This window comes from Centruroides vittatus, unplaced genomic scaffold (assembly GCF_030686945.1).
Source record: "Centruroides vittatus isolate TY-2023 unplaced genomic scaffold, ASM3068694v2 contig_875, whole genome shotgun sequence".
NCBI lineage: Eukaryota > Metazoa > Arthropoda > Arachnida > Scorpiones > Buthidae > Centruroides > Centruroides vittatus.
Genome location: NW_027122567.1, coordinates 2,195,849 through 2,223,775, shown reverse-complemented (window position 1 = coordinate 2,223,775; position 27,927 = coordinate 2,195,849). Strand labels below are relative to the sequence as shown.

General features: G+C 29.8%; 3 protein-coding genes across 4 annotated transcripts in view; 2 read left to right on the top strand and 1 right to left on the bottom strand.

Annotated features, from left to right (window-relative positions):
- Window positions 1-2,024: 2,024 nt before the first annotated feature.
- LOC136983001 (acyloxyacyl hydrolase-like) lies at window positions 2,025-18,356 on the top strand. Of its 2 annotated transcripts, XM_067279598.1 has the most exons (13): window positions 2,025-2,138; window positions 3,098-3,254; window positions 7,187-7,286; window positions 7,355-7,420; window positions 7,492-7,562; window positions 7,630-7,690; window positions 7,817-7,887; window positions 7,977-8,025; window positions 8,345-8,488; window positions 13,766-13,835; window positions 13,900-14,013; window positions 17,855-17,891; window positions 18,254-18,356. In XM_067279598.1, exons 1-13 carry the CDS (start codon window positions 2,036-2,038, stop codon window positions 18,339-18,341), a joined length of 1,131 nt encoding a protein of 376 aa, XP_067135699.1. In that variant the 5' UTR covers window positions 2,025-2,035; the 3' UTR covers window positions 18,342-18,356. The 2 variants fall into 2 exon arrangements, with proteins under 2 accessions (XP_067135699.1, XP_067135700.1); XM_067279599.1 differs by lacking the exons at window positions 2,025-2,138; window positions 3,098-3,254 and adding an exon at window positions 4,347-4,474.
- A 146-nt stretch (window positions 18,357-18,502) lies between these two features.
- On the top strand, window positions 18,503-19,546 carry LOC136983002 (acyloxyacyl hydrolase-like). The gene is made up of 5 exons (XM_067279600.1): window positions 18,503-18,606; window positions 18,682-18,897; window positions 18,966-19,062; window positions 19,136-19,212; window positions 19,282-19,546. The coding sequence occupies exons 1-5, from the start codon at window positions 18,535-18,537 to the stop codon at window positions 19,402-19,404; spliced, it is 585 nt and encodes a 194-aa protein (XP_067135701.1). The 5' UTR covers window positions 18,503-18,534; the 3' UTR covers window positions 19,405-19,546.
- Window positions 19,547-19,549: 3 nt separating this feature from the next.
- The window catches only part of Nedd8 (Nedd8 ubiquitin like modifier), a 41,252-nt gene continuing 32,874 nt past the window's right edge, over window positions 19,550-27,927 (bottom strand). Inside the window, exons 4-5 of the mRNA XM_067279601.1 lie at window positions 22,387-22,469; window positions 19,550-20,452 (exon numbers count right to left, since the gene is read on the bottom strand). Coding sequence (XP_067135702.1) covers window positions 20,365-20,452; window positions 22,387-22,469 — 171 coding nt within the window. The 3' untranslated portion in view covers window positions 19,550-20,364. The remainder of the gene's footprint in view (window positions 20,453-22,386; window positions 22,470-27,927) is intronic.

Here is a 27,927-nt window from a genome sequence, read left to right as displayed (position 1 = left end):
TTTAAATTCGTACCGAAAAACGGAAGTACTATCTTACCCGCATGCGCATTGAAATGTCATCGATGACGTCTAATGACGCGAAACGATCTCGGCGCCTGTGCCACTAACTGCTGAATCGTTAGTTCCGTCGTTGACGTCAACTTTCTTTATCACAGGAAGTATATAGAGTTTGCCGGCTTTTGCCGAGTTGCTTGTTCGGGGCAAATACGGCATTCAAAATTTTGAATTAAAAGTAAACTTTTACCCGCGTTTTTCTTAACTTTTGCTTTCTTAAAGATCTCACTAGTAGACGTGTTCTAAACAGATAGAAAACGGTGGCTTTTACTTATTACTAAATAATACCTTTGTGAAAGGATCTAACTCCATAATTTCTGATCGAATAGCAAGATTATCTTTAAAACGGTCGGTACTTCGTAACGTCTGAAATTTAAACTTCCCCCGCTAAGTATTAACGCGTGCGCAATAGGATTAGCTTTCCTAGAACTCTCGACGCTTCCGGCCACATGTCGTCCTCTAGTGGTCAATGACGTTTTAAAATAAAATTTTTGTTTTCTTAAAATCTGTTTTTAATTCAAATGTTGTAAATATTACTTTTTTAAATTTTTTAATAAACTAACGGTAAATTTAATAATTGTTTTAACTCGGGTGTCTTTTAAAAAATATTATTTTTTTACGTTTAATTTTGAAATCTGTTTTTAGTTAAAAATCATTTAAACTCTTTATTTTTAGATGATTATTGATCATTCATAACGTAAACTTTATCGTTCGAAAATTAAATCTTAAAATCAGATATCGTTATCTTATAAACTGTTTAAATCATTACATTTCATCACAAATAATAATAATAATAAAACAGAGTTATCACTAAAATAATCGTGTTTATTATAGTTGATTAGTAAATTGATGTCGATTTATTATTTTTCGTTTGTTTCGACGAACGAAATTTGCCATCAAAAGCGGAGCAGCCGGAATCACTTTCTCTCCCTCTAAAGGAGTTTGAGTCGCACCTGCAGAAATTTTCGTGGATAGTCCAGCCCCATCGGGTTCGTCCACGTTACCCGACGCATTGTTGTGAGCCTAAACGAACCTAATACGAACTTGCAAAAAAGCATTTTTAGTGTCTTCGAGGCAGTTACCCCCCCCCAAAAAACAACAAATAAAAGTGTTTGCGTAAAAACAATAATTTGAAATGAAATAATCATTGTTGGTTATTGTAAATCAACATTAAACAACTTGATAGTTTTCGAATTTATACATAAGCTAAGTTAAATCCTCGCACTCTCCTCACAATAAAAAAACTTTAAAATATCTATTGTCAATCATTTGGTGGAGGTGGAAGGCTCTTAAATATTAGATTAAGACCGTCCTTGATATGTATGTAAACACATTTAAAATACGTATTGGTTATGTAATAGATAGATATAAAAGCGATCTCGGATGTATTTACGTGAGATTATCGCACCCGAAAACACCTTGTTAATCAACAAATATTTTAATAATACGGTTCCAATTCAATTTTAATCGAGTAAATATATATTTAACGTTTCAATTATTTAAATTCTATTTAAAATCTGACGAATTATGACATTCTTCTGTAAGTGGTTTTTCACAAAAATGCCTTTATAAAACTTCCTTTGTATCAGAATTACTTAATTGCTATCTTTATATGGCAAGCACTTACAGTAACAATAAAAACGATTCAATCCCGGTCATACACCCGCAAAAACGAGACATTATTCCGACCGATTCGGATCAACGTGATGGCTCTTCGAAAGAAACCGATAAGTTACACGCATGAAAAAAGATTAAACACAATTTATAATTAAATACGTTATCGAAATTTTATGACTCGAATTCAAAATGTTTACCTTTCATGATAAAATAGAAATTGAAACTAATATCTTAATCAAAGATAAAATAGTTGAGAGATAATCAGTTTGTTTGATGACTTATAGGAAGTTTAGATATTGCAGAGTATATAAAAGACTCGAAGCGTAGGAAACACATAAACGGGGTGTGATAAACGTGTGTGAAAATGAAAGCTATACATCTTTTTGTTATTATACTTTCGTTGGGGTTTGCTGCTGCTTCTAAAACATATTTCAGGAGAGGAGTTAATGGAGGATTAGAATGTGCAGGTAATTTCTTTATATTTATATATATATATATTCCTCAAATTCACAATTCCATAGTGGCACTGCATCCGTTCTTCATTAATTTTCATATATATAATATTATATTATATTATATTATATATATAATATTATTATATAATATAATATATATATTATATTATATTATATATAGCCTAAATAATTATATATAGGTCTATATTTTTATAATATACATAGGCCTGTATCCTATATATGGTAATAAATGTTTTGATTGCTCATTTTCTGTGATTTAAGAGATTTATTTTTTATCTGTAGCTACAGAATTCCGTTTTAACAATTTGTATATACAGTCAAAGCTATATACATGAATTTTTTGAGGGTTTAACTCCGTGTTTGAGGATTAAAAAATACGGAAAAACGCAAACTTAACATCTTTTATACTCGTTCAGTTCTTACTTACGTTAGTCTATTGTATTTCGATGTACAGTACTGTACATTTAGTCTACTATATATACAATATATAGAAAAAACATAGAAAACATAGAAAAAACACATAGAAAAAATCTTACTCAAAAACCTACTCGGGACCTGTATATAATTCCGTCACAGATTCTTTCGTTATCATGATTCATCCAAATATTTCCTTTAAATCACATGAAAAGTTTTTAGTATAACTACTTCCTCTTGGGAAACCCAATTACAGGCTATATTTCGCCATTTATTTCAATACTTTCTATATAAAGTTAATAAACTTTAAGATACATCATGGATTAAACAATTATCTATAGCGTTTATGTTAATGAAAATTTCAATTTTATCATTGTTTTATCAACAGAACTAGGCTACTCTTATTGATTACAATGTAGCACTTTAAATATTTATTACTACTACAGATTAGATGAATATATCAAAAACTGATTATGTAAATACCCAGTAAATTATGTATACATATGTTTAAAATAATTTATTACTTAATTTTTTAGCTTGTACTATTGTTGTTGGATTATTGGAACAAATTGCTGAAATAGATTCAAAAAATATAAGTGATATCGTTTCTAATATATGTGACGTTTTTCCAACTACATATGAGAAATTCTGTCGAATTATAGTGCGTTTATGGGGTCCTATTATAATAGACAAGTAAGAATTTTCTTTTTATAAAAAATTATTAAACTAAACAAGTAATTATTTATTGTGGCATCGTCACAATGCTGAAATTTTTTAAAATTTAATTTAAAAATATATGCTCTCCGCCTCAAATTAGTAGTCCTGCCCCTGTACATCATACTTTTCCTGTTAGCAATGATCATGCGGGTCCTCCTTTCAGGGGCAGTTTTCGAATCAAAAATAACGTGATTTCCGGCCCAATGCGGACATTCTGCACCTAAGGTTAGATAGCTGAAAAACAAGACCATATATGGTTTTGTTTTTCAGCTATCTAACTCCTTTCTTGAGATTAAGGAAAGACAGAAGACAATAGTGGGAATTTATAAGTCTTCAATTTTTCAAATTTCAACTCAACAAGTACTTTTTGTATGCGGTACGTCTCAACATATGTTGTTTTTAATTATGTCTATTAATGGAATGAAATGCTACAAAGTTGCATCTTCCATATTTTTTATTAAATTAGCAGAAAGAAATTTTACTGTCCCAAAAACATTATCAACTATTTGTTAACAATACTTTCTAGGAAAATATATGCACATCAATTTAATTTTCATATTTATATCGTTTCTGTGTAAGTGTATGGAAATATTTGACACATTTCAAGTATTGGAAAGTAGTTACTATGGGTAAAAATATGATTTAAGTGATTATGAAAAAGACAAAATTGAGGCCTAGACAGTTGAAAACATTTCCCAAAGTAAAATAGCTCGAAGATTAAATAGAGTTAAGTCAACAATAAGCAAAATTTTGCTGCAGAAAGGAGGTTCAACAAGAAAATCAAATTCTTGAGAAAAAATGTGACTGCTGAACAACAAAGGCATATATTTCAATTGGCAATTAAAAAAAACAGTGTTCTGTGAGGCAAATAACAGAACATTTGCAAGATTGTGTTTCAAAAACAATTATTAATCGCACTTTGTTGAAATCTGGAAAAGCTAAATTCAAATGAGTGAAGAGAAGACCTTATCTTAAATCACACCACAAAGAGGCTAACCTCACCTGGGCCAAGAAATCATATTATTTGGGAAAGTAATATACCAAAGTTATTTTTAGTGGGGAAAAGAAGTTTAATTTAGACAAACCAGATGGTTTTAAATTTTAACGGCAGGATCTACAGAAGGAAGAACACTACTGCAGCAAAAGGATGCAAAGTGGAGGATTAGTAATGGTTTGGAGAGGTTTTGGATTAAAGGGTAAAACACTTTTAGCACAAGTAAATACAGTGGAACCTATGGCAAATAATATGCTTAACGAGCACAATTCTAGAACCTTACTCATAATGCGAAACACTCGTTAAGCGAAACAATTTTTCCCATAGAAATTAATGTAAAATACGATAATGCGTTCCATGCCAAAAAATACTCAAATTCCGTATTTACTTGCGTATAAGACGAGGTTTTTATTCATTTTTCATCGCTTCAAAAACCGAGGTCGTCCTGTACGCGCGATCCTTTGCGTTTTTGCAATTTTTGTGAAAAGTGTATAGTTCATGCCGTATATAGCAGGGTGCTATCGAGGTCAAGGTGAATGTCGCTTTTAAAGAGATGATCCGAAAATAGCTTGTCACTTAGCAATGATTATAAATGTAGTTATTTCATATTTGTTAAATTGGTATTTTTAATGAATGTTTGTACTGTACATTCTGAATCATTAAAAAGAAACTTTTTCCTGTCACGTGCATTATAATCTTTTGGTTTTGCTACATGGGTATCAGGTGCGTGGAAAAGCATTCTTCAAAAGCTGATAGCAGTCATTCAGGAAATACTGCATTTTAAATTCACTCGACAGATCAGAGGACGATACTTTGTGGAGTAAGCGATAGTGTAAAAGAGTAGAATTGTAACGAAGCCTCGGAAGACGAGTCCGAGTAGACAAAAGGTGATAGCATCAAGAAAACACAGTTGTTTGCCTTAATACGTGCATTTGATGATAATTTATTTGTGACTAAACGAAATAAAGTTAGAATTGTATAAGTAACAAATATATATATATTTATTTATTTATTTATTTATGGTGCGGTTTTTTTATATATTTGGTATATATTTTATATAAATGATAAGGACCAGATAGCACGTAAACAGACAAGACTGTTAGAACGGTGCCTCGAGGGTGGGACATCGATATAGGGGAGCGCTGTATATTTTAGCAAAAAAGGTTAGTTATAATATAAATCATTTGAATAATGTAATTTTGTAATAGTTTTTGTGACAATAAGTATGTTTAACTATTGTAGATATGTATCACCTGAAGAGGGGTGCAAGTGTAACAAAATGTTGCACCCGAAATGCATTGTATAAGAAAAACTAACATTTGTAATCCTTAGTTTTCGCCTCTGATAACATGCGGTTACAGATTAAAAAAAACGACGGTTGTCTTCAATAATAACCCTTGAAGATTTTTAATTTATAGAATTGTACTAATAAATCTAATTTTTTTTTTATTTTGATCTTTTTTGGGTCTATCGGAGAAAAGGCGAATCAAGGCCGTAATCTCCATATGAACCAGGAGGAGGAGAAGAAGAAGAAGGTATTTTGATCTTTAAAGTCACACCTCGTCCTATATGCGAGATCATCTTATACGCGAGTAAATATGGTATTTTACGTATAATGTTTATTCAAAGAAAATTATACAATATATATTGTTAAGGAGCGTGAATCATCATTATCTTTTCTTCTAGCACGGAATGAACGAACCAACCTGGTATGCAAATTCGATTTGCAGAAAAACAAAAAAAAAAAAAAAAAAACACAGATAGCAGCATAATGGAGCATGCACACAATCCGGGACTTCCTCTCTCATCATTCGTTATGCAAAACTTCGCTCTTTAAGCGAGCTATTTAAAAAAAAAATGATTTGCTCGTTAAGCGAGGTTTCACTGTAATAGGTTGAACTCTGTTGACTATCAGAATATGCTGCAAATCAATTTGTCACCATGCCACCAAAATTTGTGCTAGGAATTACATATTTCAACAGGATAATGCTTCAGACCTCCTCCTTTGATGTCTCTGTCATCCAAGGAGAGATTTTCCAGGAAAAATATCCAACTTTTGGATTGGCCAAAATTTGTGGGGATCATTATTAGATAGATATATAAGGATGGTTGACAATTTTCTAATGTTACAGACCCGAAGACTGCAATTCATGATGCTTGGAACATAAATTTTCAAGAATTTTTGTAGGAGTTAAATGTATGAAAGATCTGATATTTAAACTAATTAATTTAAATGGCAAGTTTATTGGTAACTAATTCTCATTTTTTATCTACAATTCACTTATTTCTTGGAATGGTAAAATTTCCTGCCAATTTAAAACAATGCATATGCAAGATACAACTTTGTATCATTTAATTCATGTAACAAGGTTAAAAACAACATTGTTTTTTTAACCATGATAAGATAAGATATGTTGTTTTAAGATTTAAAAAGTACTATGTTGATAATTATTTGAGACGCACTTTTTTTACTTTGTAAAAAAGTCATGATTTATAATAGGTATATGCTTTTTAAAGTTTTTTTTTTAATTAAAAATTTATTTCTGATCAAATTGTTTCTGAAGAAATATAATGAATATAGACCTCATTGAGTTGCTATTTTCAAATTGCAGACCTATAGATTCCCAGTTGTCCATTGATTTTCTTTGATCTCAAGAGCAAAGTTAGATGAAAATTGAGACTAGATGCGGAAAACTTAGAGGCCAAAAGTCACGATTTTTAAAGTAAAATTATCAAAAATTGCAACCCAGCATTGTGGCAATGTCACAACAAGTAATTATTTATTAGACTAGACTTAGATTTTCATTTTCCTTTTACATTGTTTTTATATGACTTGCAATGCCAATTCTTGCAAACTTACTTTTTAAAAATTATTAAACCATATTTTGAAACACTTTTTAATTCAAAACTTTAGAATGGTGAGGAAAGAATCTTCAGATGTAATTTGTTACAGTGTGGGCATGTGTCATGTTGATAAGGGTGAAGAATTTTGCCATCTTTTTCCTATACCTAAAGTTAGTTTCTATAACTTGTTTTTCTTACTTTTTTAATATTTTGAATTTAACAAATAAAACATTTATAGGAAGGGATGTATCCAGCTATTATGAAGTCTCAACAAGCTTCTAGAACTTTGCAAAATATTTTACAGGTTTAAAAAATTTTCACATTTTAATCATCATTTATTAATTAATTAATTTGAATGTACTTTTTTGCGTGTAGTTAAATTTTAAAAATGAAAATTCATTTTGTGATCATGAAGTGTTACAGTTTATGTGTGATATGATTGACAGGTAATAATAAAATTCATTTTTTCGTTAAAACTAAAATTTGTCTTTTAAAAATTATATTTTATAATAGATTTTTAAATCAAGCCAAACCACTGATAGATCTGGATGGTGATAGTTACAGTACTGTTCAGGTAAATTATTATATGTATAAATTTTTAAAATATCTCTAAAAAATTTGATACATAAACTTTGTAACTTCTATACTTTAGAGTTTATTTTGTTACTTTCAAAATTGAATAATTTAATAATTACGTTAGGATTGGAGAGGTAGTTCTTGGCGAGGAAAAGACTGCAATGACTTGATTAAACATATTCACCCAGGTCTCAGGTAACCAACTTTCATAATTCATAATTAACACTTACATTTAATAGTGTTAGTTAATTTATCAGTGTTTTATCAATTGTGCTTCCTCTTAGACCTGCCGATTATGATAGAGATATTGATTCAAACTGTAATGGAATATGGGTGAGTAACAATATATTTCCCAGTTCAAAGTTCAAGCTTGTCATAAAAAACTCATTCAACTTAAAATTTATTCTTTTATACACACAAATCAGTTAAAAACAATTAATTTTTCCAATTAATTATAGTAGTTTCATCCTAATCACTACTATCACATATTATAATCTTTAGAATGGTTCTGTAGTGTTTTAATTATTTCTTAATTAAAATATATTTTAAATACCATTTTACTCTATTAATAGTTTTAAAAAGCTTTCAGTGATATAAAAACTACTCATAAATTATAATTTAGTTCTCTATAACTTAAGATTTGTCATTGCAGGGTACAAATAAAATTACAGGTGAACCATACGAAAAAGAGCTTTGTGAAGGAACAAATCCACGTGGTCTCGTATATATAGGAGATTCAGTCGGTGCTCATCTACACATTCCTTCGCAATGGTTTACTGCTAAAGAATTTTTAAAAGTAAATTAAATTTTATTAAATTTTATATACATTATAAATCCCAAAGAAAAATTATCTAGACTTTCTCATTAAAATTTAAAAAAATAATATGCATCTGTTACAATGAAGTATCCAGAAAATGTATGCATTTTTAAAGTAAAATAGAAACAATTAACATTCAAAGCTTCTATAATTTTTCAAAAAATAATATCCACTAATAATCTTTTTTCTTTAATCTGAGCACTTACGTGTCATCTTACAAAAATATTTTTCCAGACTTTGATCCAGTTATGATTTTTAACTTCCTTATTGTTTTTAAATATTTTTTCTATTTTGAAAAATTAAAATTAAAATTTAGAGAATTATTAACAAATTTCCTTTCCTGCCAGTCTCATTAAACTCTTAATTTTCACTGCGTTATTATTTGTGTCGTGTGATCAAGCATTATTCTGTTTAATGAACAGAAAGTAATATTCTAGTGTGAATTGTCTTTGTAAACCAAGTAATGAGATTGGTAGACGGACAGGTTCAACAGCAAACGGTTAGGGAAACTTAGTTTATTAATCCATATGCATTTCGGGTTGGTTTATCTCCCAACCCCTCTTCAGTGCTGTTAAGGAAATTACAAAAAATGATGAGGTTTCCGACAGTATTTATGATCACGGAAATTGGAAAATAATAAACATAGAAACTTACATATTATAAAATTGATGCGTTATTATGAGTTGGTACAATTTATAAATTTTTTTCTGTATTTTTAACAGGAGTGTTACAGTTACTACAAACAAAATATTTGTGATTTAATACAATATAAACAAATTTGTGATTTAATACAATTGTTACAAAATATATATATTTATATACAGTTATACATTTTATATTATTTAAATACAAAACTTACATTTGGAGTGCAGGTGTTATGTTCATGATGAGAGTGAAGACGGGTAACGACCGTCTTCACTCTCATCATGAACATAACACCTGTACTAACAGGAAAGGAATCCTGTACTATGAGCTGCTTCCACAGAATCAAACAATTGATTCTGATAAGTATTGTTCCCAATTGGATAAGCTGAACATGGCAATTAAAGAAAAACGTCCGGAACTGGCCAATAGAAAAGGCATTGTGTTTCACCAAGATAATGCCAGACCTCACACGTCTTTATGAACACGCCAAAAATTATTGGAACTAGGCTGGGATGTTTTACCCCACCCCCCTTACTCACCCGAACTTGCCCCGTCGGACTACCATTTGTTCCGTTCTCTACAAAATTCCCTTCATGATAAAAACTTTGATACTTTGGAAGCTTGCAAAAACCACGTAGATCAGTTTTTTGCAGGAAAAACTGGAAAGTTCTACGAAGAGGGTATCATGAAGGTGCCCCATAGATGGCAACACGTCATTAAAAACAATGGTGCATACATAATGGAATAAAAGTATATTTTTAGTTTTAAAACAATTTCTTTTATTTCTCTTAAAAATCGCTACGAACTTTCCGAACAACCCAATACAATGTGATGCCATAATTTGTTAATTTTTGTCATACACACCTCAAAGTGAAATAGCAATACCAACAAAGGAATGTTCATAGCCACATGCACATTGCAAGACTGATATAGGCTAGATTAAAAGAGCATACGAAGATATGCTCTTTTAATCAACTCTTTCAGACACCCGTTTCCTTCATTTAGCTTCTTCTTTGGTAAATTGTACTAAAGTGTTATTTCAGCAACCTATCTGTTAGTGCTGTTTTGCCAAACTTATCACAACAACTTTGATATATTATAACACTCTTCTTTTATTCTTTTTAAGTACCCGTAATAAAATGCATTTTGGACTCATATCATCCCTCTTCAGTTGTTTTACAATCATTAAAATAAAATTTTGTGTACATTTCAGATTATTAAATACATATTTACTATCCAAAACTTCAAAAAATAAATTATTAAATCAATGAAACACAAATCATAAGACAAGAAGTACATATTTAAAATTATAACTAAAGTACATAGTGAACATCATCACTACATGTTATATTGAAGTTGTTATAAGTTTGGCAAAACAACACTAACAGGTTGTTGAAATAACAATTTAGACACCTGTTTATTCAGTAATGAATATGGCACTCAAGAGCAGCTATACAGGTTGCTGTAGGGCAAGGCATACTATCAATGAGGCAGTTAATGATTGCCTGAGGTATCCCTTGCCAAGCTGCATCCACTGCATTGCTCATGTCGTCTACAAAGTGGTGATGGTTCCTGGTGCACCTCATGTTGGACAAGGTCCCACTGGATCTCTCTCCCACATGATGGGGAGATCCAGGAAGGTTACTAGCCAGGGAAGGATGTGAATTCCATTCAGGCTGGTGAGAGTTTGCTGTGTGATGTGTAGTCTGGCATTATCTTGCTGGAACACTGTCAGGTGCAGCCTGAACCAGTGGATGAACCACAGACCCCACAATTCATATGATGTACTGGTTTGCTGTCAGACTACCAGAAATGCGCACGATGACTGTCTGCTGATTGAACACGATGCTTGGTGTGGGACCAGTGTGATGCTCAGTGAAAAGGATAGGCATGTAGCATTTCCCAGGATACCACTACACCCATCAATTCTCCACAGGCAGATGCAGATTCATTTGTAAACAATATCTGATGCCATTCAGTAGTCCAGTTACGACGACGACATCACACCAGGCATGCAGCCCTGTGTCAAGCAAATAATGGCAACCCCATTGCTGGTTGCCTTGTTTAAAGCTCGACTTCATGCAACCTGATTTAAATGTTTTGGATGGTGGACACAAATGCACCTGTTCACAACAACAGACAGTGTTGGATGCCACATACCATGGTGAATGGGTTCCAATGGGTCATTCATCAAATCTGACAGTCTGTCCCTCTTTGGTATGTTCTGAGATGTTCCTATGTCCATTGTCATACAACACTGATTGGTACTCATGTTGTACCCAACATATATAACAAGTGCATGCATCAACAAACCAAGGTTGCACAGCTCCAAGATATAGTCTCATTCCCCAGCCATTAATTGATTGTATTCAGCTTGTTGTTGTCTCTGAGGCATTTTCTATGCTTCTTCAAAAGTTTGGCTGTCACAAACCGTTGCTGATAGCATTTATGGCCTGAGCCAGCTGCTGATCTTTATAGTCCGAAACAAAATACCAAATGCGCTGATGCATATGCAAATTTAATCATTTCCATATCTTTGTCACCTCTATTGGTCATGCAATGTTTATATGGATAAGCAGATTCCTTCGTGGTGTTGCAATTTCACTTTTGAGGAGTGTAGATAACATTGTTTAGTAGAATTGGTTTTATTAAAAAATTATGAACTATCTCAACTTTTTTATATTGTCAAATATTTAAAACATTATTTGTAGATATTGGAAGAGCTCACTTATATTTTTTGCTTAGACCATTGTTCTCTTCTACCATTTATGCTTCTTATAAATGTAATTATTATTATTATTATTACATTGGGTTTAGTGAATTATACTTGGTTGACACTGGTTGCTGTTGTACTATGCCGGACCAGATTCAAGGCAAATCAACCGTAGTAGTAGTAGTTCTTCCAATGCTAAGTATCATGGTAGTAGCATACTGGGCAGCAATTATCTTCCATCGATTTCAATCATGGGCAAGAACTTCAGCTTCCTACATGTCATACTGAGCATCTTCAAATCTTGAAGAAAAGTTCTATGCCAAGAATTCCTGGGGCATCCTCGTGGTCGTTTGGCACCAGGGGAACCCATTTCATGGCTGTCTTAGGGATCCTATTGTTCTCCATATGAAAAATGTGGTCAGCCAGTCAGACTCTTCTAAGGGCGACAATGTTATGACGTTTGCACATCCCACTCCTTTGGAGAACATCATCATTACAGCAACCAAAACACACCAAAAATTAAATAAGAGTGTCAGTGTGTGTCTGTATTCAGGAATTTCCTAACAATATGTCATGTATTCAATATAGTGGCCTTCTGCAATATGATGTATGTTTCTATTCGTTGTAATGTTCCTAGGCTTTTATGTAGTGTATGGGGTATGACACAGTGGCATAGCGTAGTGGGGCGGCAGGGGCGGCCCGCCCCGGGCGGCACTTTTATGGGACGGCGAAATTTCACAATAAATAATAATAATATCTTGTAAAAATTTGAACCTGTACAATACACAATATTGATGGGTTGTTCTTGCTGAAAAGTTCTTTAGAATTACTGTGTATTTTAGTCATTTAAATTGAGATACCTAAATAAGGGGGCGGCGAAATTTTCTTCCGCCCCGGGCGGCTGACAGTCACGCTACGCCACTGGTATGACATCTGTAGAGAATGTTATTGTTATTATTATTATATTATATAGTAGTAGAAGCAAAAACTAAAAGCATTTTAGGATAAAAATTGAAGATGGACTTTCACAATATAAGGTCAAAAAACATTATTTCTAAATTTACAAATAAATTCTTTATAAAATTCTGTAAAATTACATCTTGAGCAGATATGCAAAATATCAATAATTCATCTTTGAAAAACTAAATTCAGGTAATATATTGTAATGTTCCATAAGTAAAACAAATTTATTAATTCACAGAAAGTTTATTTTGAAGATACCATATCATTGTAAATAAAATGAGTTTAAATGTGGGGTATACAACTCAAATACCTCTCAAATTTCAAAGTTTTTGCTAAAAAAAAGTGTTTTTATCTTCCTTAAACTCCAACAAGAACCTTCCTAAACAACAAACACAATAGACATAAATATAAATTTACTTAAATTGATTAGCCCAAATAAGTACAGCTATAATCAAACAAATTTTTGTAATTATTTAAATTGAATTCATTATAGCCATACTTAATTGGGCTAATCAATTTAATCTCAATTTATGTTGTGGACTAGAAGCGTTATTTCATAATATAAATTTACTGTTTAAACATTTCTGGAAATTTATCATCTCAACCTACCGAATCCTTTGAAATATAATGTAGTTAAATTGCTGCAAAATCACAATTTGTAAAACAACAAAGTTACATATAAGCTAATACTGTTGAATTTATTTGCAATGAAACAAATTCATTGTGTGAAATTATGAAATGATATTATCTTCCAACAAAAATATCTAAATCAAGTATTATTTCATGATTTTTAAAGTAAAAATATTTTTGTTTTTGGATTAAACTGATAGTAAGAAACAATTCTCCTCATTTCTTCAAAACCATAAATTTTTGGGTAAGCCTAGATAATTTTTCTGATTATTCATACTATATATAAAACTTTCATTTTATTTTAGAAATATTTTACACACTTTGAATTCATTCTTGGAAATGAATTTGACTGGCCTGAAACATCATTTGCAACAGGTAAACATTTTATTTAAACAACATAATAACCAGTACACAAAATCATCTTGTTATTTATTTTCAGGTTATAAGAATCTCTCTTGGCCTACACTCCAAGGATATACAGATTCTTTGTATTTCAGATTAAGGGAACACAATTTATGTAATCATAGAGATTATCAAAATTTGGCTGTCAATGGTATTGTTTCATAAATATTCACATTAAAGTAGAAGTATGTTAATCTGGCATCTACAGAATCACAGTGGTGCTGGATTATTGAAACTGTCAGATTACTGGATGGTTTTGTACTTTTGCAAAATTTGATAAGTTATATACAATCTGAACATTGCAGACATTGCTATGCATTTTGTAATAGTGCACACTGCTGCGTGCATCCAACTTGTTTATGCAAGGTCTCTGTGACTATATTGTGCTAAGATTGAAATACCTGCTAAAACATTTCAATGAACACTACTTCACAAAATCAACATTCACAATCACTCATACGTATATACTGTAATATTTATTCAGCAAAAGGCAAAATTGTGTGCTTCTCATTTTCAAGAAAATTAAAAAGTTAAATTCCAAGAAACTTATGAGTAAGTTTTACAGAATCTTTCATCAAAGACCACATGATTCAATTGAACTATATGTAGCTTAATCATATTTGTGAGATTGCTGTTTGCCTATCAATGAATAAGCTTTTATTTTGAAAATAATAATTTTTTTACATAAAATAATTGTAAATGTCCATTCATTTTCTGTTAAAAATGTACTTTTCTTCTTTTCCTTGAAAATCTGCTTCCAGAATCATTATCTGTTAAAAATTAATTTAGAGTTTATTTTTAAGACTGAAACAATTGGGCAGCAATTATCTTCCATCCATTTCGTTCGTGGGCAAGGACTCCAACTTTCTACATGTCATATTAAGCATCTTCAAATCTTGAAGAAAAGTTCTACACCAAGAATTCCTGGTGCATCCTTGTCTTTGTTTGGCACCAGGGGAACCCATTTCATGGCTGTCTTAGGGATTGTATTGTATTTTATAGTTTCTGATTTTATTACTCTTGTTATAATTTTCTTTCAACTGTCTGCTTGCTATATTAATTATAAGCTATACTCAGGATTTTTAAGTTTGATTTTCTTGAAAACATTTCAGAAGTGCACTTTCTCTCTTTGCTTGATATAGAAGAATTTCTTGTCATAATGCATAACTATGGGCTAAAGTTTCTATTGTGACTTTTTCACAACTTGCACTGTTCCACTTTAGCATAAGCAGTATACACTACTTTTAACATTGTATGCAGATTGAAATTCAATGATATTGCAATCACAGGTAACCAACTTTCAAATAAAAGTCCCTATAGTATATTTAAAAATGGTACTCACTCAGTAATCCATCAATGACAATATCTGCCAGATGATGATACAACAATGTTTCTGCAAGTGATGGGATGTGCTTTGCAACTTTTAGCCACAAGAATGACCTTGTTGTCTTGGGGAAGTCCTCCTTTTTCAAAATTCTGCTTCATAACACAAACATGAAAAAAGCCAGTTCTTGGCAATTACAAAAGTCATCCAAAAGCACTCAACTACTTTATATGTATACTGGCAAGCTTGTCAAGTTTTTAAATGCTCTTAGCTTCTTGGAGTTCTCTGTAACCAGAATTTTCAGTTCATGCATGCAAGAAGTGTTTCTAAGTGCACAAACACTAGTTCTGTTCTTAATCTGTTACCAGCTTTCTTGTCATTTCCAACTAAGGTAGTGATAAAAAGACAGAATTCCAACATCCCAGTTTTGTTGGCATTGTGTATCTGGGAAGAAAATAAGTCATTGCCTCTACCAAATCCAAAACACTGCAATATTTTTCTGCAGCAATATGATCAGAAACTTTTGTTCTCCATAAATATCAAGTTTTCAATGCTGTGTCAGTTTGAATCTTTGAAATCAACCATCAGAGAAAGAACATACCTCGGCAGTATTTATTTTTGTGTAAGTGTTTTGATTTTTCAATCACCACTGGACTAGTAATTGTTACTCTTTCATTGCATTTTGTATTAAACCATTTTTACAAAAAGCTACATCTAATTCAGCCATTTTTGGTTATCTTAGATGCATCCTTTCTTCCAAAAGCTTAGATGCTTCATATTTGATGTAAGTTCCCCGAAATGGGGGGCTTATTCCCAACCATCGGGATGGCTAAAGTTTATATGTATGCGGGTGGTGGTTTTGAGGAAGCATAAAAACAAGCGTTTGACATAGAAACCGTTTATTTTTGTCGAAAATGCTTACATTAATCTAGCAATGGTCCTTAATTAAGTTCAGATCTTTAGGTTGTCTTTGGGAGTTGTTTTCGGTTTCAGTCTGGTCCTACGCCGGAGGGGCCCCATAGCAACGTCAAGTAAAAAGTTCAAAATCTGAAGAGACAGCACACAAAAGATGAACGGAAACACCACTAACAGAGGTAAACGATCACAACAGGTAGTCTAGTGGAAGCTCTTTTTTCTTGAAGTCGGAGTTTCTATAAGTTTTTAGAGATCGACTTGTTGCTAATTGGACAGATTTTTCTTCTGCACCTTCTAATTGGTCTCACACCCGTCTCCAAGTGTAAATGGAGCTCTGTATAGGTTGCGGGAAAGGTTGGCTAGAGATGATTTACCCGACACAGTCTTTTAGACTCTGATCGCATTCAATCGTTGACTATGACACCTAGGCTCATTCTAAAATTTTCTAGTTTTGTTTTGCTTTCTAAACTGCATCTTAAATTGTTAATATTTTGAATTTTCTTTATCTAAAATTTTGTTTTTCCCATTACTCTTTATAAGCATCGACATCGACATCAAAGTCCGGTGTCACTGATTCGACACTCATACAACTTGTTTTCTTTACTGTTGACCTTAACAAATTTTACACTTTTCTCTTTAAACGGAATTTCTGGGCTTCACATTTGGCTACAAATGACAACAGGCTTTCTACTTCGTCAGATTGTTGGCAACCAAATGCTAAACTCATTCATAATTTTATGCTGATATACATCTTTTTCCAGTTATCTGATGATTTTCATTTTCTTTGTTACACTAGTTAATGGGATGAAGAGAAAATGTATGGAACATTCTGTTTTTGTGCCTTTGCCACTTTTCCTGTTTTCTTTCTATTCCCTTTGCATGATTGATATATACATTGCACAAATACTTGAATTGCCACCAAGTAGAAGCTGAAGTCTATATAAATAGATAATAGTACTGGAAATTTGATCTAGAGACAGAAGTAAGTTGCATATAAGTTGGATTAGCTTGTCAATTCTATTTACAACTTTATTAAATGATTGATGGCTAGTAAGCAACTTGAGAACAACCTGTGAGAAACTGCAGAGACTCCCAAAGAACTGGCATCAGTTTGGAAGGAAATTCCTTTCATACACATTGACATGCAGACAAGTCTGTTCCTAAAAGGTGTTTGCACCAACTTTAATGATTGTAGCATAAACATATATTAGGCAGAGAAAAGCATCAGTGAAGATTTCAAACCCACAGAAACAAGATGTTGTAATGAGTTATTCCTCTTTATCACATCATTGCTGATCCCACAAATGACTGATATGTAGTAGTGTGCACAGCAACAGCCACCTTTAACTCATTTCCACCCACAAATCTTAATATACATTGTGCAGTATGCTTTTTGTCTAGTCTTGTGTTCAATTATACGAGTGCTAAGGTGGCTTTTCTTTTTCGCTAGACTTATTATAACATCAATAAACAGCTTGTTCTCCTGTTTATTGATGGTATAATAAGTCTAGTAAAAAAGAAAAGCCACCTTAGCACTCGTATAACTTAACATATATGTAAATTCAGATTCACAGAAAACATGCATGCTGGATGATGATCAGACAATTTCAGATTATTAACTACTTAGTTAGTTTTCCTGACATTCTGCATAGTTAGCCAGTTTTCCTGACATTCTGCATTATAGGGTGCCAGATTAAACTTCTGCTGTATTAATATTGTGATTAATTATTATTAATAATAAAATTATTATTAGGTGCAGACAGTGAAGAGACAATTAAATATATTAAAGAGTAAGTTTATACTTCCATAGTGCTACTCAATATATTAAGCTCAAAAATTCTTTTAAAATAGTCCAAAACATTTAAGTGCAATCCAAAATATTTTGGGCTTTTTTCCCCATTTTAAATGGTTATATATTCTTGAACATTTATTCTGAAAATGTAAGAAAAGACCAAAATTTTAAATGAAGGAACTTTCAGGCCTAATATCAAGTATTAATTTAACTCTAAAAAAAATGATTAAATAAGTAATTGTTTAGACATCAATGATAAAATTATCTACTTACTTCCCTAGAATATATAACAACACAATAAAAAGTGTTTTTATTAGAATAAATTTTATATATCTTCTTTAAACTATTTTTTTTTGGTAGAATTTCACGTAACAAGACATCATTACCTGTGATTGCCATATATGCCATGATGGCAAATGATATCTGTTCAGGGCAAGTAATTCTATAAATTAAATGTAAATTAGCTAAGGTATTTTTACAAGATTCAATAAAATTATAAACTTATATCAAATTAAAGACTTATTGATCAGATTAAATTTATACTTCATATGTTTTACATATCTGATGATAAAACATCTTGGTTGATTGAAATTAAGAAATTAATGTTCATAAATAACAATTGTTATTTTTTTTTCAGTTACATGAATTCTTTAAATGACTTAATTAAACCAGAAAAATTTAAGGAAAATGTATTAAAAAGTCTAAACTTTTTGGTAAAATCTAAGTTTTATTCTATTATAAATACTTTAATTTTACTTGTTTTTTTAAAGCTGTAAAATTTTCAACAGGAAAATACATTACCTCCCAATAGTCATGTTGTATTAATGGGTTTAGTAAATGGTTCTTTCATTTATCCTACAATGGCAAAACATTTACATCCTCTGGGACAAGTAAATAAAGATGTAACTTATGCTGACTTATATAATTGGTTTAATTGTATGAAAATCGGTCCTTGTTATCAATGGTTGAATAAAAATGAAACTATAAGGACAGCTTCTTCAAAGGTAACTTTTTAAATCTGATCTTAATATAATAAGCAATTATTGAAAATAAAATTTATATTTTTATGTAGAGAGGAGAGGAACTTTCCATTGTCTTAAAACAAATAAGTATTTCATATAAATTCAAGTCATTTAAACTCCATTATATGCATAATCCATTACATCAAGGTAAAATCTTATCTGCTATAAATTTTAAAATTATATTTATATTTAACAATAATTATATGTATTAATCACTTAGTAATGCGCGAATGGCAACAATCAGGATATTTAATATGGGAAATGTTAGAACCAAGTTTTAGCTTTCATCCTGTACAGGTAAGATTTGTCTTGACTAGTAGAAAAATTATATAAAATTATAGTGAAATCTTTTTATATTATTTTCAGAAATTACAACCTTTTATTACAAAAATAGTTTGGAGAGAACTAGTAGAAAGAAATATTGTAGGTAAAGCTAATCCAAATAATGAAAAGATTCAAATACTGTTTGGTAATCAAGGTGGACATTAAATCATTCTAAACATAATTTATCATTATATACAATTCCTGTAATTTTTTTGTAAATATGTACAGTACATATATATATTGTTTTTACATGTATGTATCAATGTAATTTTCAATTTCGTGAAGATTAAATATTTTGATAACATTAGCATTTATGAATCATAATGAAAGTTTATTGTTGAAAATATTTTAAAAGGAAATTAAAACATATGTGTATCAATCTTGGTAGTATTAGGACAAAACATCTGTTTTATCAATACAAATATCAAATAATTATAAAATAATTCCATTGTAGCATTAATTTTAACAATTAATTCTAAAGTTTAAGGTAACGAAAACAAAACATATAGATATTTTTAATTTACATTTTTTTCCCACCATACAGTGTTTTTGATTTTAATGCAAGTGATCTAAACAAGCACAAGCTTCAATAGTTTTGACTTATAAATATCAGTATATCTGTAAAAATTTTAGCTTATTTATTCAATATCAATTAATCACGATGATCGTAAATAAATAAAATTAAAATTTTTTAAATAAGTTATTTTTGAACTAGGACACTAATATAAACAAACAGCCCATTTTTATAAAGTGAATATTCTTTTCTGTAAAATATGAAGTAATTAAAAATGTACATACAAAATATGGTCATAGAAACTATTTAATTTTTTGTTGTTTGATAATTAATCATAAAACTATCAATACAAAGAAAACTTTTAAGAAATTATTTTTAAGTATTTTATTCTATTTTTAACAAAGCATTTTTTATATTTAAAATTAATTATTGAATCAAATTGTTATTATTTCAAATAATGTGTGTTTATATTTTAACAAACATACATAGAAAAAACATTTTGCAGTTGTTATAGAAAATGAAACATATTCAAACCAGATAAACAAATATATTATAAAACCGATTTGAATTTTCCAAATTCTTCAGTTTATTATAATGGAGATTCCTAATCTTCAATATACACCACCACGTAAAGCCAACACTAAATGTAAGACTGATCCACCAGTCACTTTATAATCTGCTGCCGTTTTATCATCATTCCTAAAAAAATAAGGAAATAATTCTAATATAAATCAAAATTCAATAAATTTAAGTTAATTTCATTATAAGAACAAAAATAATTATATATATTATATAATATATATTTTTCAAAATCACATTTTGTATACATAAAACCATTATTTCACTAGAATATATAAAAGCACAGTACATTGATGTCCTAGGTCCCCAATGCTAGAGGTTGCAAATTTATCAATTTATTTATTACAAGTAATATGGTAAAGTTTCAAGTGTTACCAGTTAACCAATAAATTACAGTAAGACCCACTTAACACTGATTTGATATAGCATGGTCTGCTCAAAGCCTAAAAAAAGCTTAAACTTTACTTTGATTCAAATTATCGCAGCATTTCATTGATTCGTATATAATACGATTGGTTCATGTTCGTAAATAATCAGCAAAAGATGGAAATTCGTATACTATTCAAAATAGTGTTGTACTTTCCTTAAATTTATGTTTGTTTTGTGCAATTTTTTAAAGTAATAATTTAAAACATAAATGACAAGCTACTTTAAAAGTTTAAGAAAAAAATTTGATGCTTCAGTGTCTTTAATATATAAAAATATAAACACACATGAAGTGTACACAAATAACTATTTGTCTTAAAGGAAATTATTTCATGTCTACTGATTTTAAATTTACTAGTAAAAAAATATCAAATTACCAGTATATTTATTGGTGTAATTTTAACTGTTTACCAGTTAACCAATTTACTGGTAATACAATCACATGTGATTCAAGTAGCATTATTTGTTATTTTTCAGGTTCCACCCAATTATTTATATAAGAAAATATATAAATTATTATTAAAATCTACTACACTCAGTTTGATCTCTGTAATATACAATATTTTCATTTTAATGCTTCTGTTCTATAGTTAAGAAGTCTAAAGGTTGTTCTATGAAAATATAGCTATACCCCATAACTGAAAAACATCATTGTTACAGTAGGAATTTAGAAATTCCTACCGTAACAAATGATGTTTTTTAGTACAATATCTGAATTCAATAATCCTTTAATGCCTTAGGACACTAAAACACCTATTTACCTACTGATGAGGTTAGTCAGATGGACTGAGAACAAGTTAGAATTTTTCCCATAAATAGTAATAAAAACAATTTTCTGATATCCAATATTAAAATTATTTAGAGGAACACATTAGGTTTAGATGACAGCAAATGGCTGTGCTTAAGTATATTTTAAGAGGTTTACAAAGTTTTGAAACATAAATATCAAAATTCCAAGCAATTAGGATGACAGAAATCTGATATAAATAAAATTTTCAAATATATCCAAACCAGTAAAAAATCTGAAATTTAAAAGATGATTTATTAGAATAAATTGGCAAATATATAGTATAACCCTAATCACTGCAATCTGACATTAACCTTATTTTTGCAGGAAAAACATTGCCTATAATATAAAAGGCACACACCAAAGTAATATATAACTTGCTTCAAGTTTCATATTAACACAAGCTTCACAAATAAAACAAACAAAAACATATTTACCAAGTAACTTTCATTGTAAAAACAAATATATCATCAGAAATAACAAAAAGAACTTGGTAAATATTAAAATATCTTTTTCATTTGTTTTAATTAAAGCTTCAATACTTGTATTATCAGTAGTTAGTTTACTTTGATAATTTGCAATATTTGGTGGGAAAAAAACACATTTATTTTCTTACATTTTAAATTCTAGATATTTTATGTTATGATAAAGAAAGCTGATAAATCACATTCTGATATTCATTGCTAGTCTAGATAGATAATCATTTTTGTTCATCTCAAAATTATTTGAAAAATTATTTTAAAATCAATTATGTTATGACTTAAAACATTAAGAAATGACAACAGATTAAACAACCTAATAAATTAAGATTAAGAAATTGTTAAAAATATGCAGAACTCACATTTGTTTACCACTAAAAATCAATCTTTGTTGAGCAGGTGGTATTCCTTCCTTTTCTTCAACTCTTTCCTTTATCCTTTCAACCTAATTTAAAATTTAAAAAAAAAGTTAGCCATTGTAACACTTTTCTATGTGATTTAACTTTTGGAATTTTATATTATTAATCTTGACACTAATGTCTAGAAAATTTTACAATAAAAATTTCAAGCTGTACTGAGCAATCTTGAAATAGTTATAATGAAATTTCATTCATAAATGCAAAACATGTTATGCCAACTAAGAATGATTTTACTGCTTATATATTATGAAAAAATGTGAAGGTGAAATTTTGAAATAGATAAGAATTAAAATATTTAAATTTTCCAATTGTCCTTTCATAACTTTGATTAATACTATACGGAAATTTCAGTCTTAAGATATTTTAGAAACATTTATCTTAGTTTATTATTTATACAGTGGAAACCCATGAAATCTGGAAGTCAGAAAATGTTATTTTCATATGGCTTTATTCCTCCATAAGTTTTATGTTACATGAGTCTTTAACATTTGGTGAACCAAATATTAAAGTTTCATGTAATAAGATGTCACATGCATACAGATAAGCAGACATTTCTTACAGATATTACCATGTTAAGAATTTATAGTGTTTTTATTTTCTTTTATTTTATATTATTGTTATTTATTAGTTTTGTTGAAACTGTGTCTTCTATTTCTTGTTTTGTTTGATGTCATAGCTTGGTGAATTTAAAGACACTTGGCAAAATTCATCAATATTTATTTCATAAACGTTACAGAAATGCGTTTCAGGCTTTTGCCCCTCATCAGTCTGTTACGTAATGAACATGTGTTGCATCTGGAGGACATCTGTCCGTCACTTTATGCACGAAGTCTTACACCCAGAATGCTACACACAGCCATGCCTACAATTGTATAAATATACTTTTTAAGATTTTTTAAAGATATTTTATTTTAGTAGTTGTAACCAGGTTTTATGGATTTTGATGCTAAGGTGATCGTCGAAACACTATATTGTGTTTCGTAGTTAACAAGAATCAAGCGCGACATGGTTTCAAGTCATTAATTAATTAGCTAAGGTTCTTGTTAATATTATTTTTGTTGATTGTTATTTCATAGCTTTCTTTAAATTTTCTTTTGTACCAATTTTTTCCTTGTGAACTATTTTAACATCAGTTTTATCTATGCTGCAGTTATGAGTTGTGCAATGATTGTAAAAAACAGAGATTAATCTATTATATTTTAGGTCCGCGATGTGTACTTTCAATCTTGTTTCCAATCTTCTTTTTGTTTCACCAATATATACTTTTGGTGGGATACATGTGCAAGGTATTTTGTAAACAACGTCAGTAGTATTAGAAATTAGAAATAGTCGAAAACAGATCTTTCAAGGAACTACCAATACACCCAAAAGAAGTTATTTACATTGAACTCAAAAAACGAATAAATAAGTATGTTAAATTAGACAATATAAAGAAAGAAGATAAACAGTATATTTTAACAAACGAAAATATCAGAACCCCTAAGTTAAACATACATCTAAAAACACATAAACCAGATGAGCAAACAAGACTCGTCGTCAACTTCAAAAATTCAGTCTTATATCATTTAGAAAAATACTTAAACAGAAATTAAAAATATATAAAAACTCTAAATACTCCATCAAGCATACCGACGAGCTTATACATGACATGAAAAATATAAAAATAAACAAAAATTATAAACTCACAAACCTAGATATAATAAATATGTATCCCTTGATAAACTGGAACCTCATAGAATGTACGCTACAGAAGATTGAGGCAAAGGAAGAGGTAATCGATTTAAAAGAATTCATATATAGGAGTAATTATTTTGAAGTTAACAATAAGTTCAACACACAAAAAACAGGCATAAGCATGGGATCAGTCGTAGGCCTGAAACTAGCAGAACTAGTTATGGTAGATATAGATCAAATAATCAATAAAATTGCAGGCATAAAGTTTTATAAACGATATGTGAATGACATAATTATACTATATGACCAAGAAATAATAAAATTGGAAGAAATAGAAGAAAAAATAAACAAATTAAATGATAATATTAAATTTAAAGTTGAGAAGGAGACAAACACAGAAATAAATTACCTAGACATTAAATTAACCAGGAAAGCAAAAAGCATCGAATTCGAACCGTTTACTAAGCCATGCGAGATTAGAAAGGTTATAAGCTACAATTCAAACATCCCACTGTATATAAAAGAAAACATGTTCAACATGGAGTTTAAAAAAATCGTGAACAGAACAAGCCCACTGCAGAAGAAGAAAAAACATCTTAACGACCTAAGAACTAAATTCTTATTAAATGGCTACCCTCGACAAATAATAAATAACTGGAAAAGTAAAATCTACAACAAAAGACTGGTAAATAATCAAAGCAAAGATAAAAGCAGTTTAAGATACATCCCCTTCCCCTACATTTGTGGTTTCTTCAAACAGATAAATAAAAGTTTCGATAAAATGAATATAAAATTGGCACCAACCTATAAAAACCTACAAAAACGAATCCAGCAGACTAAACCTAGCACAAATAAACAACCAGAAAAATACAACACTACTAACGTCGTTTACAAAATGCCTTGCACATGTGTTCCACCAAAAGTATACATTGGTGAAACAAAAAGAAGATTGGAAACAAGATTAAAAGAACATATCGCTAGACCTAAAATATAACAGATTAATTCTGTTTTTTACGATCATTGCAACAACTCATAACTGCAGCATAGATAAAACTGATGTTAAAATAGTTCACAAGGAAAAAAATTGGTACGAAAGAAAATTTAAAGAAAGCTACGAAATAACAATCAACAAAAATAATATTAACAAGAACCTTAGCATTGAAATCCATAAAAGCTGGTACTACTAAAAATAAAAAATCTTAAAAAGTATATTTATACAATTGTAGGTGTGGCAGAAGGTGACGGACAGATGTCCTCCAGATGCAACACATGTTCATTACGTAACAGACTGACGAGGGGCGAAAGCCCGAAACGCGTTTCTCTAAAGTTTATGAAATAAATATCAATGAATTTTGTCAAGTGTCTTTAAATTCACCAAGTTGTGACATCAAACAAAATTATTGTTATTGTTACTAATATAAAAGCCATTGTGTGCACGTGTGTGAATTCCTTATATCGCCTGCAATTTTTGTCCAATCCAAATGAAATTTTTGCTTTACTCGTTTTATGTTCTGATGGAAAATACAGGCTACTTATTTTGCAGAAATATTAGCTATAGAATAAATGTGTTATCAATTTTGGATTTGTGATAGCACTTACGTTGCAGTGACATCAGTGACCTACCTTATTTTGTTCATGCTTAATGATGGAATTTCCTTGGGTTGCATTTTAAAATATTTTGGCAAATGACATATTTTAAACTTACCTCATTAAATTTAAAATTTAAACTTTAAAAAATGATTGCCACATCATGTCACTTCTATAGCAAATTTTTAAAAAGCGGCCTTCAATCTTTCTGTAGTGACCAAGTGATGTTCTATTATCCAATTGGAAGTAACAATTTAACAAACCCGTTATTTAGAAAGTGTCATTGCTCATCTAGCTAACATATCTTTGTTTTATGAACATGGAACTAAAAAGACTGCTATTTTGTCAAAAAAAAAAAAATGCCTAAAGGAAAGCATAAGATTAAAATGAGTCAGGTAAATTCTAGATCTAAAAGAATAAGAACAGCTGACATCCCTAAAGACCATGAGGTCTGAATTGAGCAACATTGAGTAAGAATGGGTTTGTCAAGGGCCTTAATTTGTAGAAATATTAGCAACTCTTGAATTTCTTCTCTTCTCAATCTCTACATTTTCATTAAAAAAATATTCCATCATGAATATATTGAGAATTTCTAGTGTTAAATGTTCTTATTACTGTAACTTTGGGTGGATAATCTATCATGGAATATAACCTGAAGAAAACTGCAAAAATGAAAGACTATATTCCCTACCCCACTGTATATCTTGTATCCCCAGTGAAAGTAAGATAATTATTGCATGCAGTTTAGAAGATGCCATCTCAAGCATTAAAATATTCCTTTATCAGTTTTGTTTCTGTTAACAAATCATTATAGATATACATAAAAACCAAGCTCAAATATTCTAATAATAATCACATTAATTTCTGGATTATTCAGACTATTATTTGAGCCATTCACAAGCCAAATCAATTAACTCCACATTTGAATTTTTTAAAATTTTAGTGTCAAAGTACTTGATATACCCATAACTTTTTATATTCATAATAAGTTTCCCTAATAATAAGGATTAATATCACTTAATGACAAAATTTTATTGGCCATCAAAAAAAATTTCATTTATTTTAGAAGTCAATCTAACTCCATACTCTAACATAAATCTGCCAGCACACATTGCAGCATTGCAATCTCAGTATGTGCTGACCAATGCCTTGTAGATATCAGTAAATTACTTAATGTTATCTCATCACAAAAAGTAAGTAAAAGAAATTAGTTAGTTACAATCCAACTGCAGCAGAAGTAATTATACTTGTGAAAATATGAAATGACTGTTTTAATTTTCGTGGTAATTGTTTTTAGAAAAAAAGGTATACCATTATATCAAGAAATGATGAAACTAAAAATAATTTTTTTCCTTCTGTTAATTAAACATAATTTTTATAAAAATTTAAGAACAAATCGACATGATGTGACCTCAAATACAGCTGACAAGGAAGACGTAATTTATGTTTCTGAATAATCCATTTAAACAAAATAATAATAACCATTGTAACAGTAACAAAACAGTTATTATTCATTTTTGCAAAAAATCTTTAATAAAACAATGTGCGAAAATGTCATTTCTCTATAATAAAAAAACTATGTGAAAACTGACCAAATATGACTGAACTGAATGTTACTACGTTTTTCACTTGCCAAATTGATTAACTCCATCAATCACACCAAAATCATAATAATAATGAAGATTATAGCATATCTACGCTATTTTATACATTTTATATGTTGTTAAATAAAAGTTACATCTACAATAATACTCCTAACAATGTTTATTTGGATTTATATTTTCAAAGGAATTTTAAAAAAGAATGTATATTACTTTGTCACTTTTCTCCACTTTTTGTTTTATGGAGTTAATAGATTTGGCAAGTGAGAGGCACATTTATTTATTTATTTATTACAATTACATTCAGAAAAGTCAAATGACAAAAGATTTCCTCCCTGATTAAAATTTGAACCTCAAATAAAATACATAAAAACAAACAACAATTATCGAATAAAGTAAAATACAATAAATATAAGAAAAAATTTTAAATACTGTTAAAAAGTACATAATATAATAAACAAAAAAAAATGTTTAGAATTATACGATATTCGTTTACATGCTTGTTTGAAACTACAATAATCAGTGCGTAATAAGTGTTCAGATTCTGTGAAATTCAAATAGAATTTCACAGAATATAGCAGATCTTTGAGATAGTGATAATCTAAAAAATGGTGTAAAAATA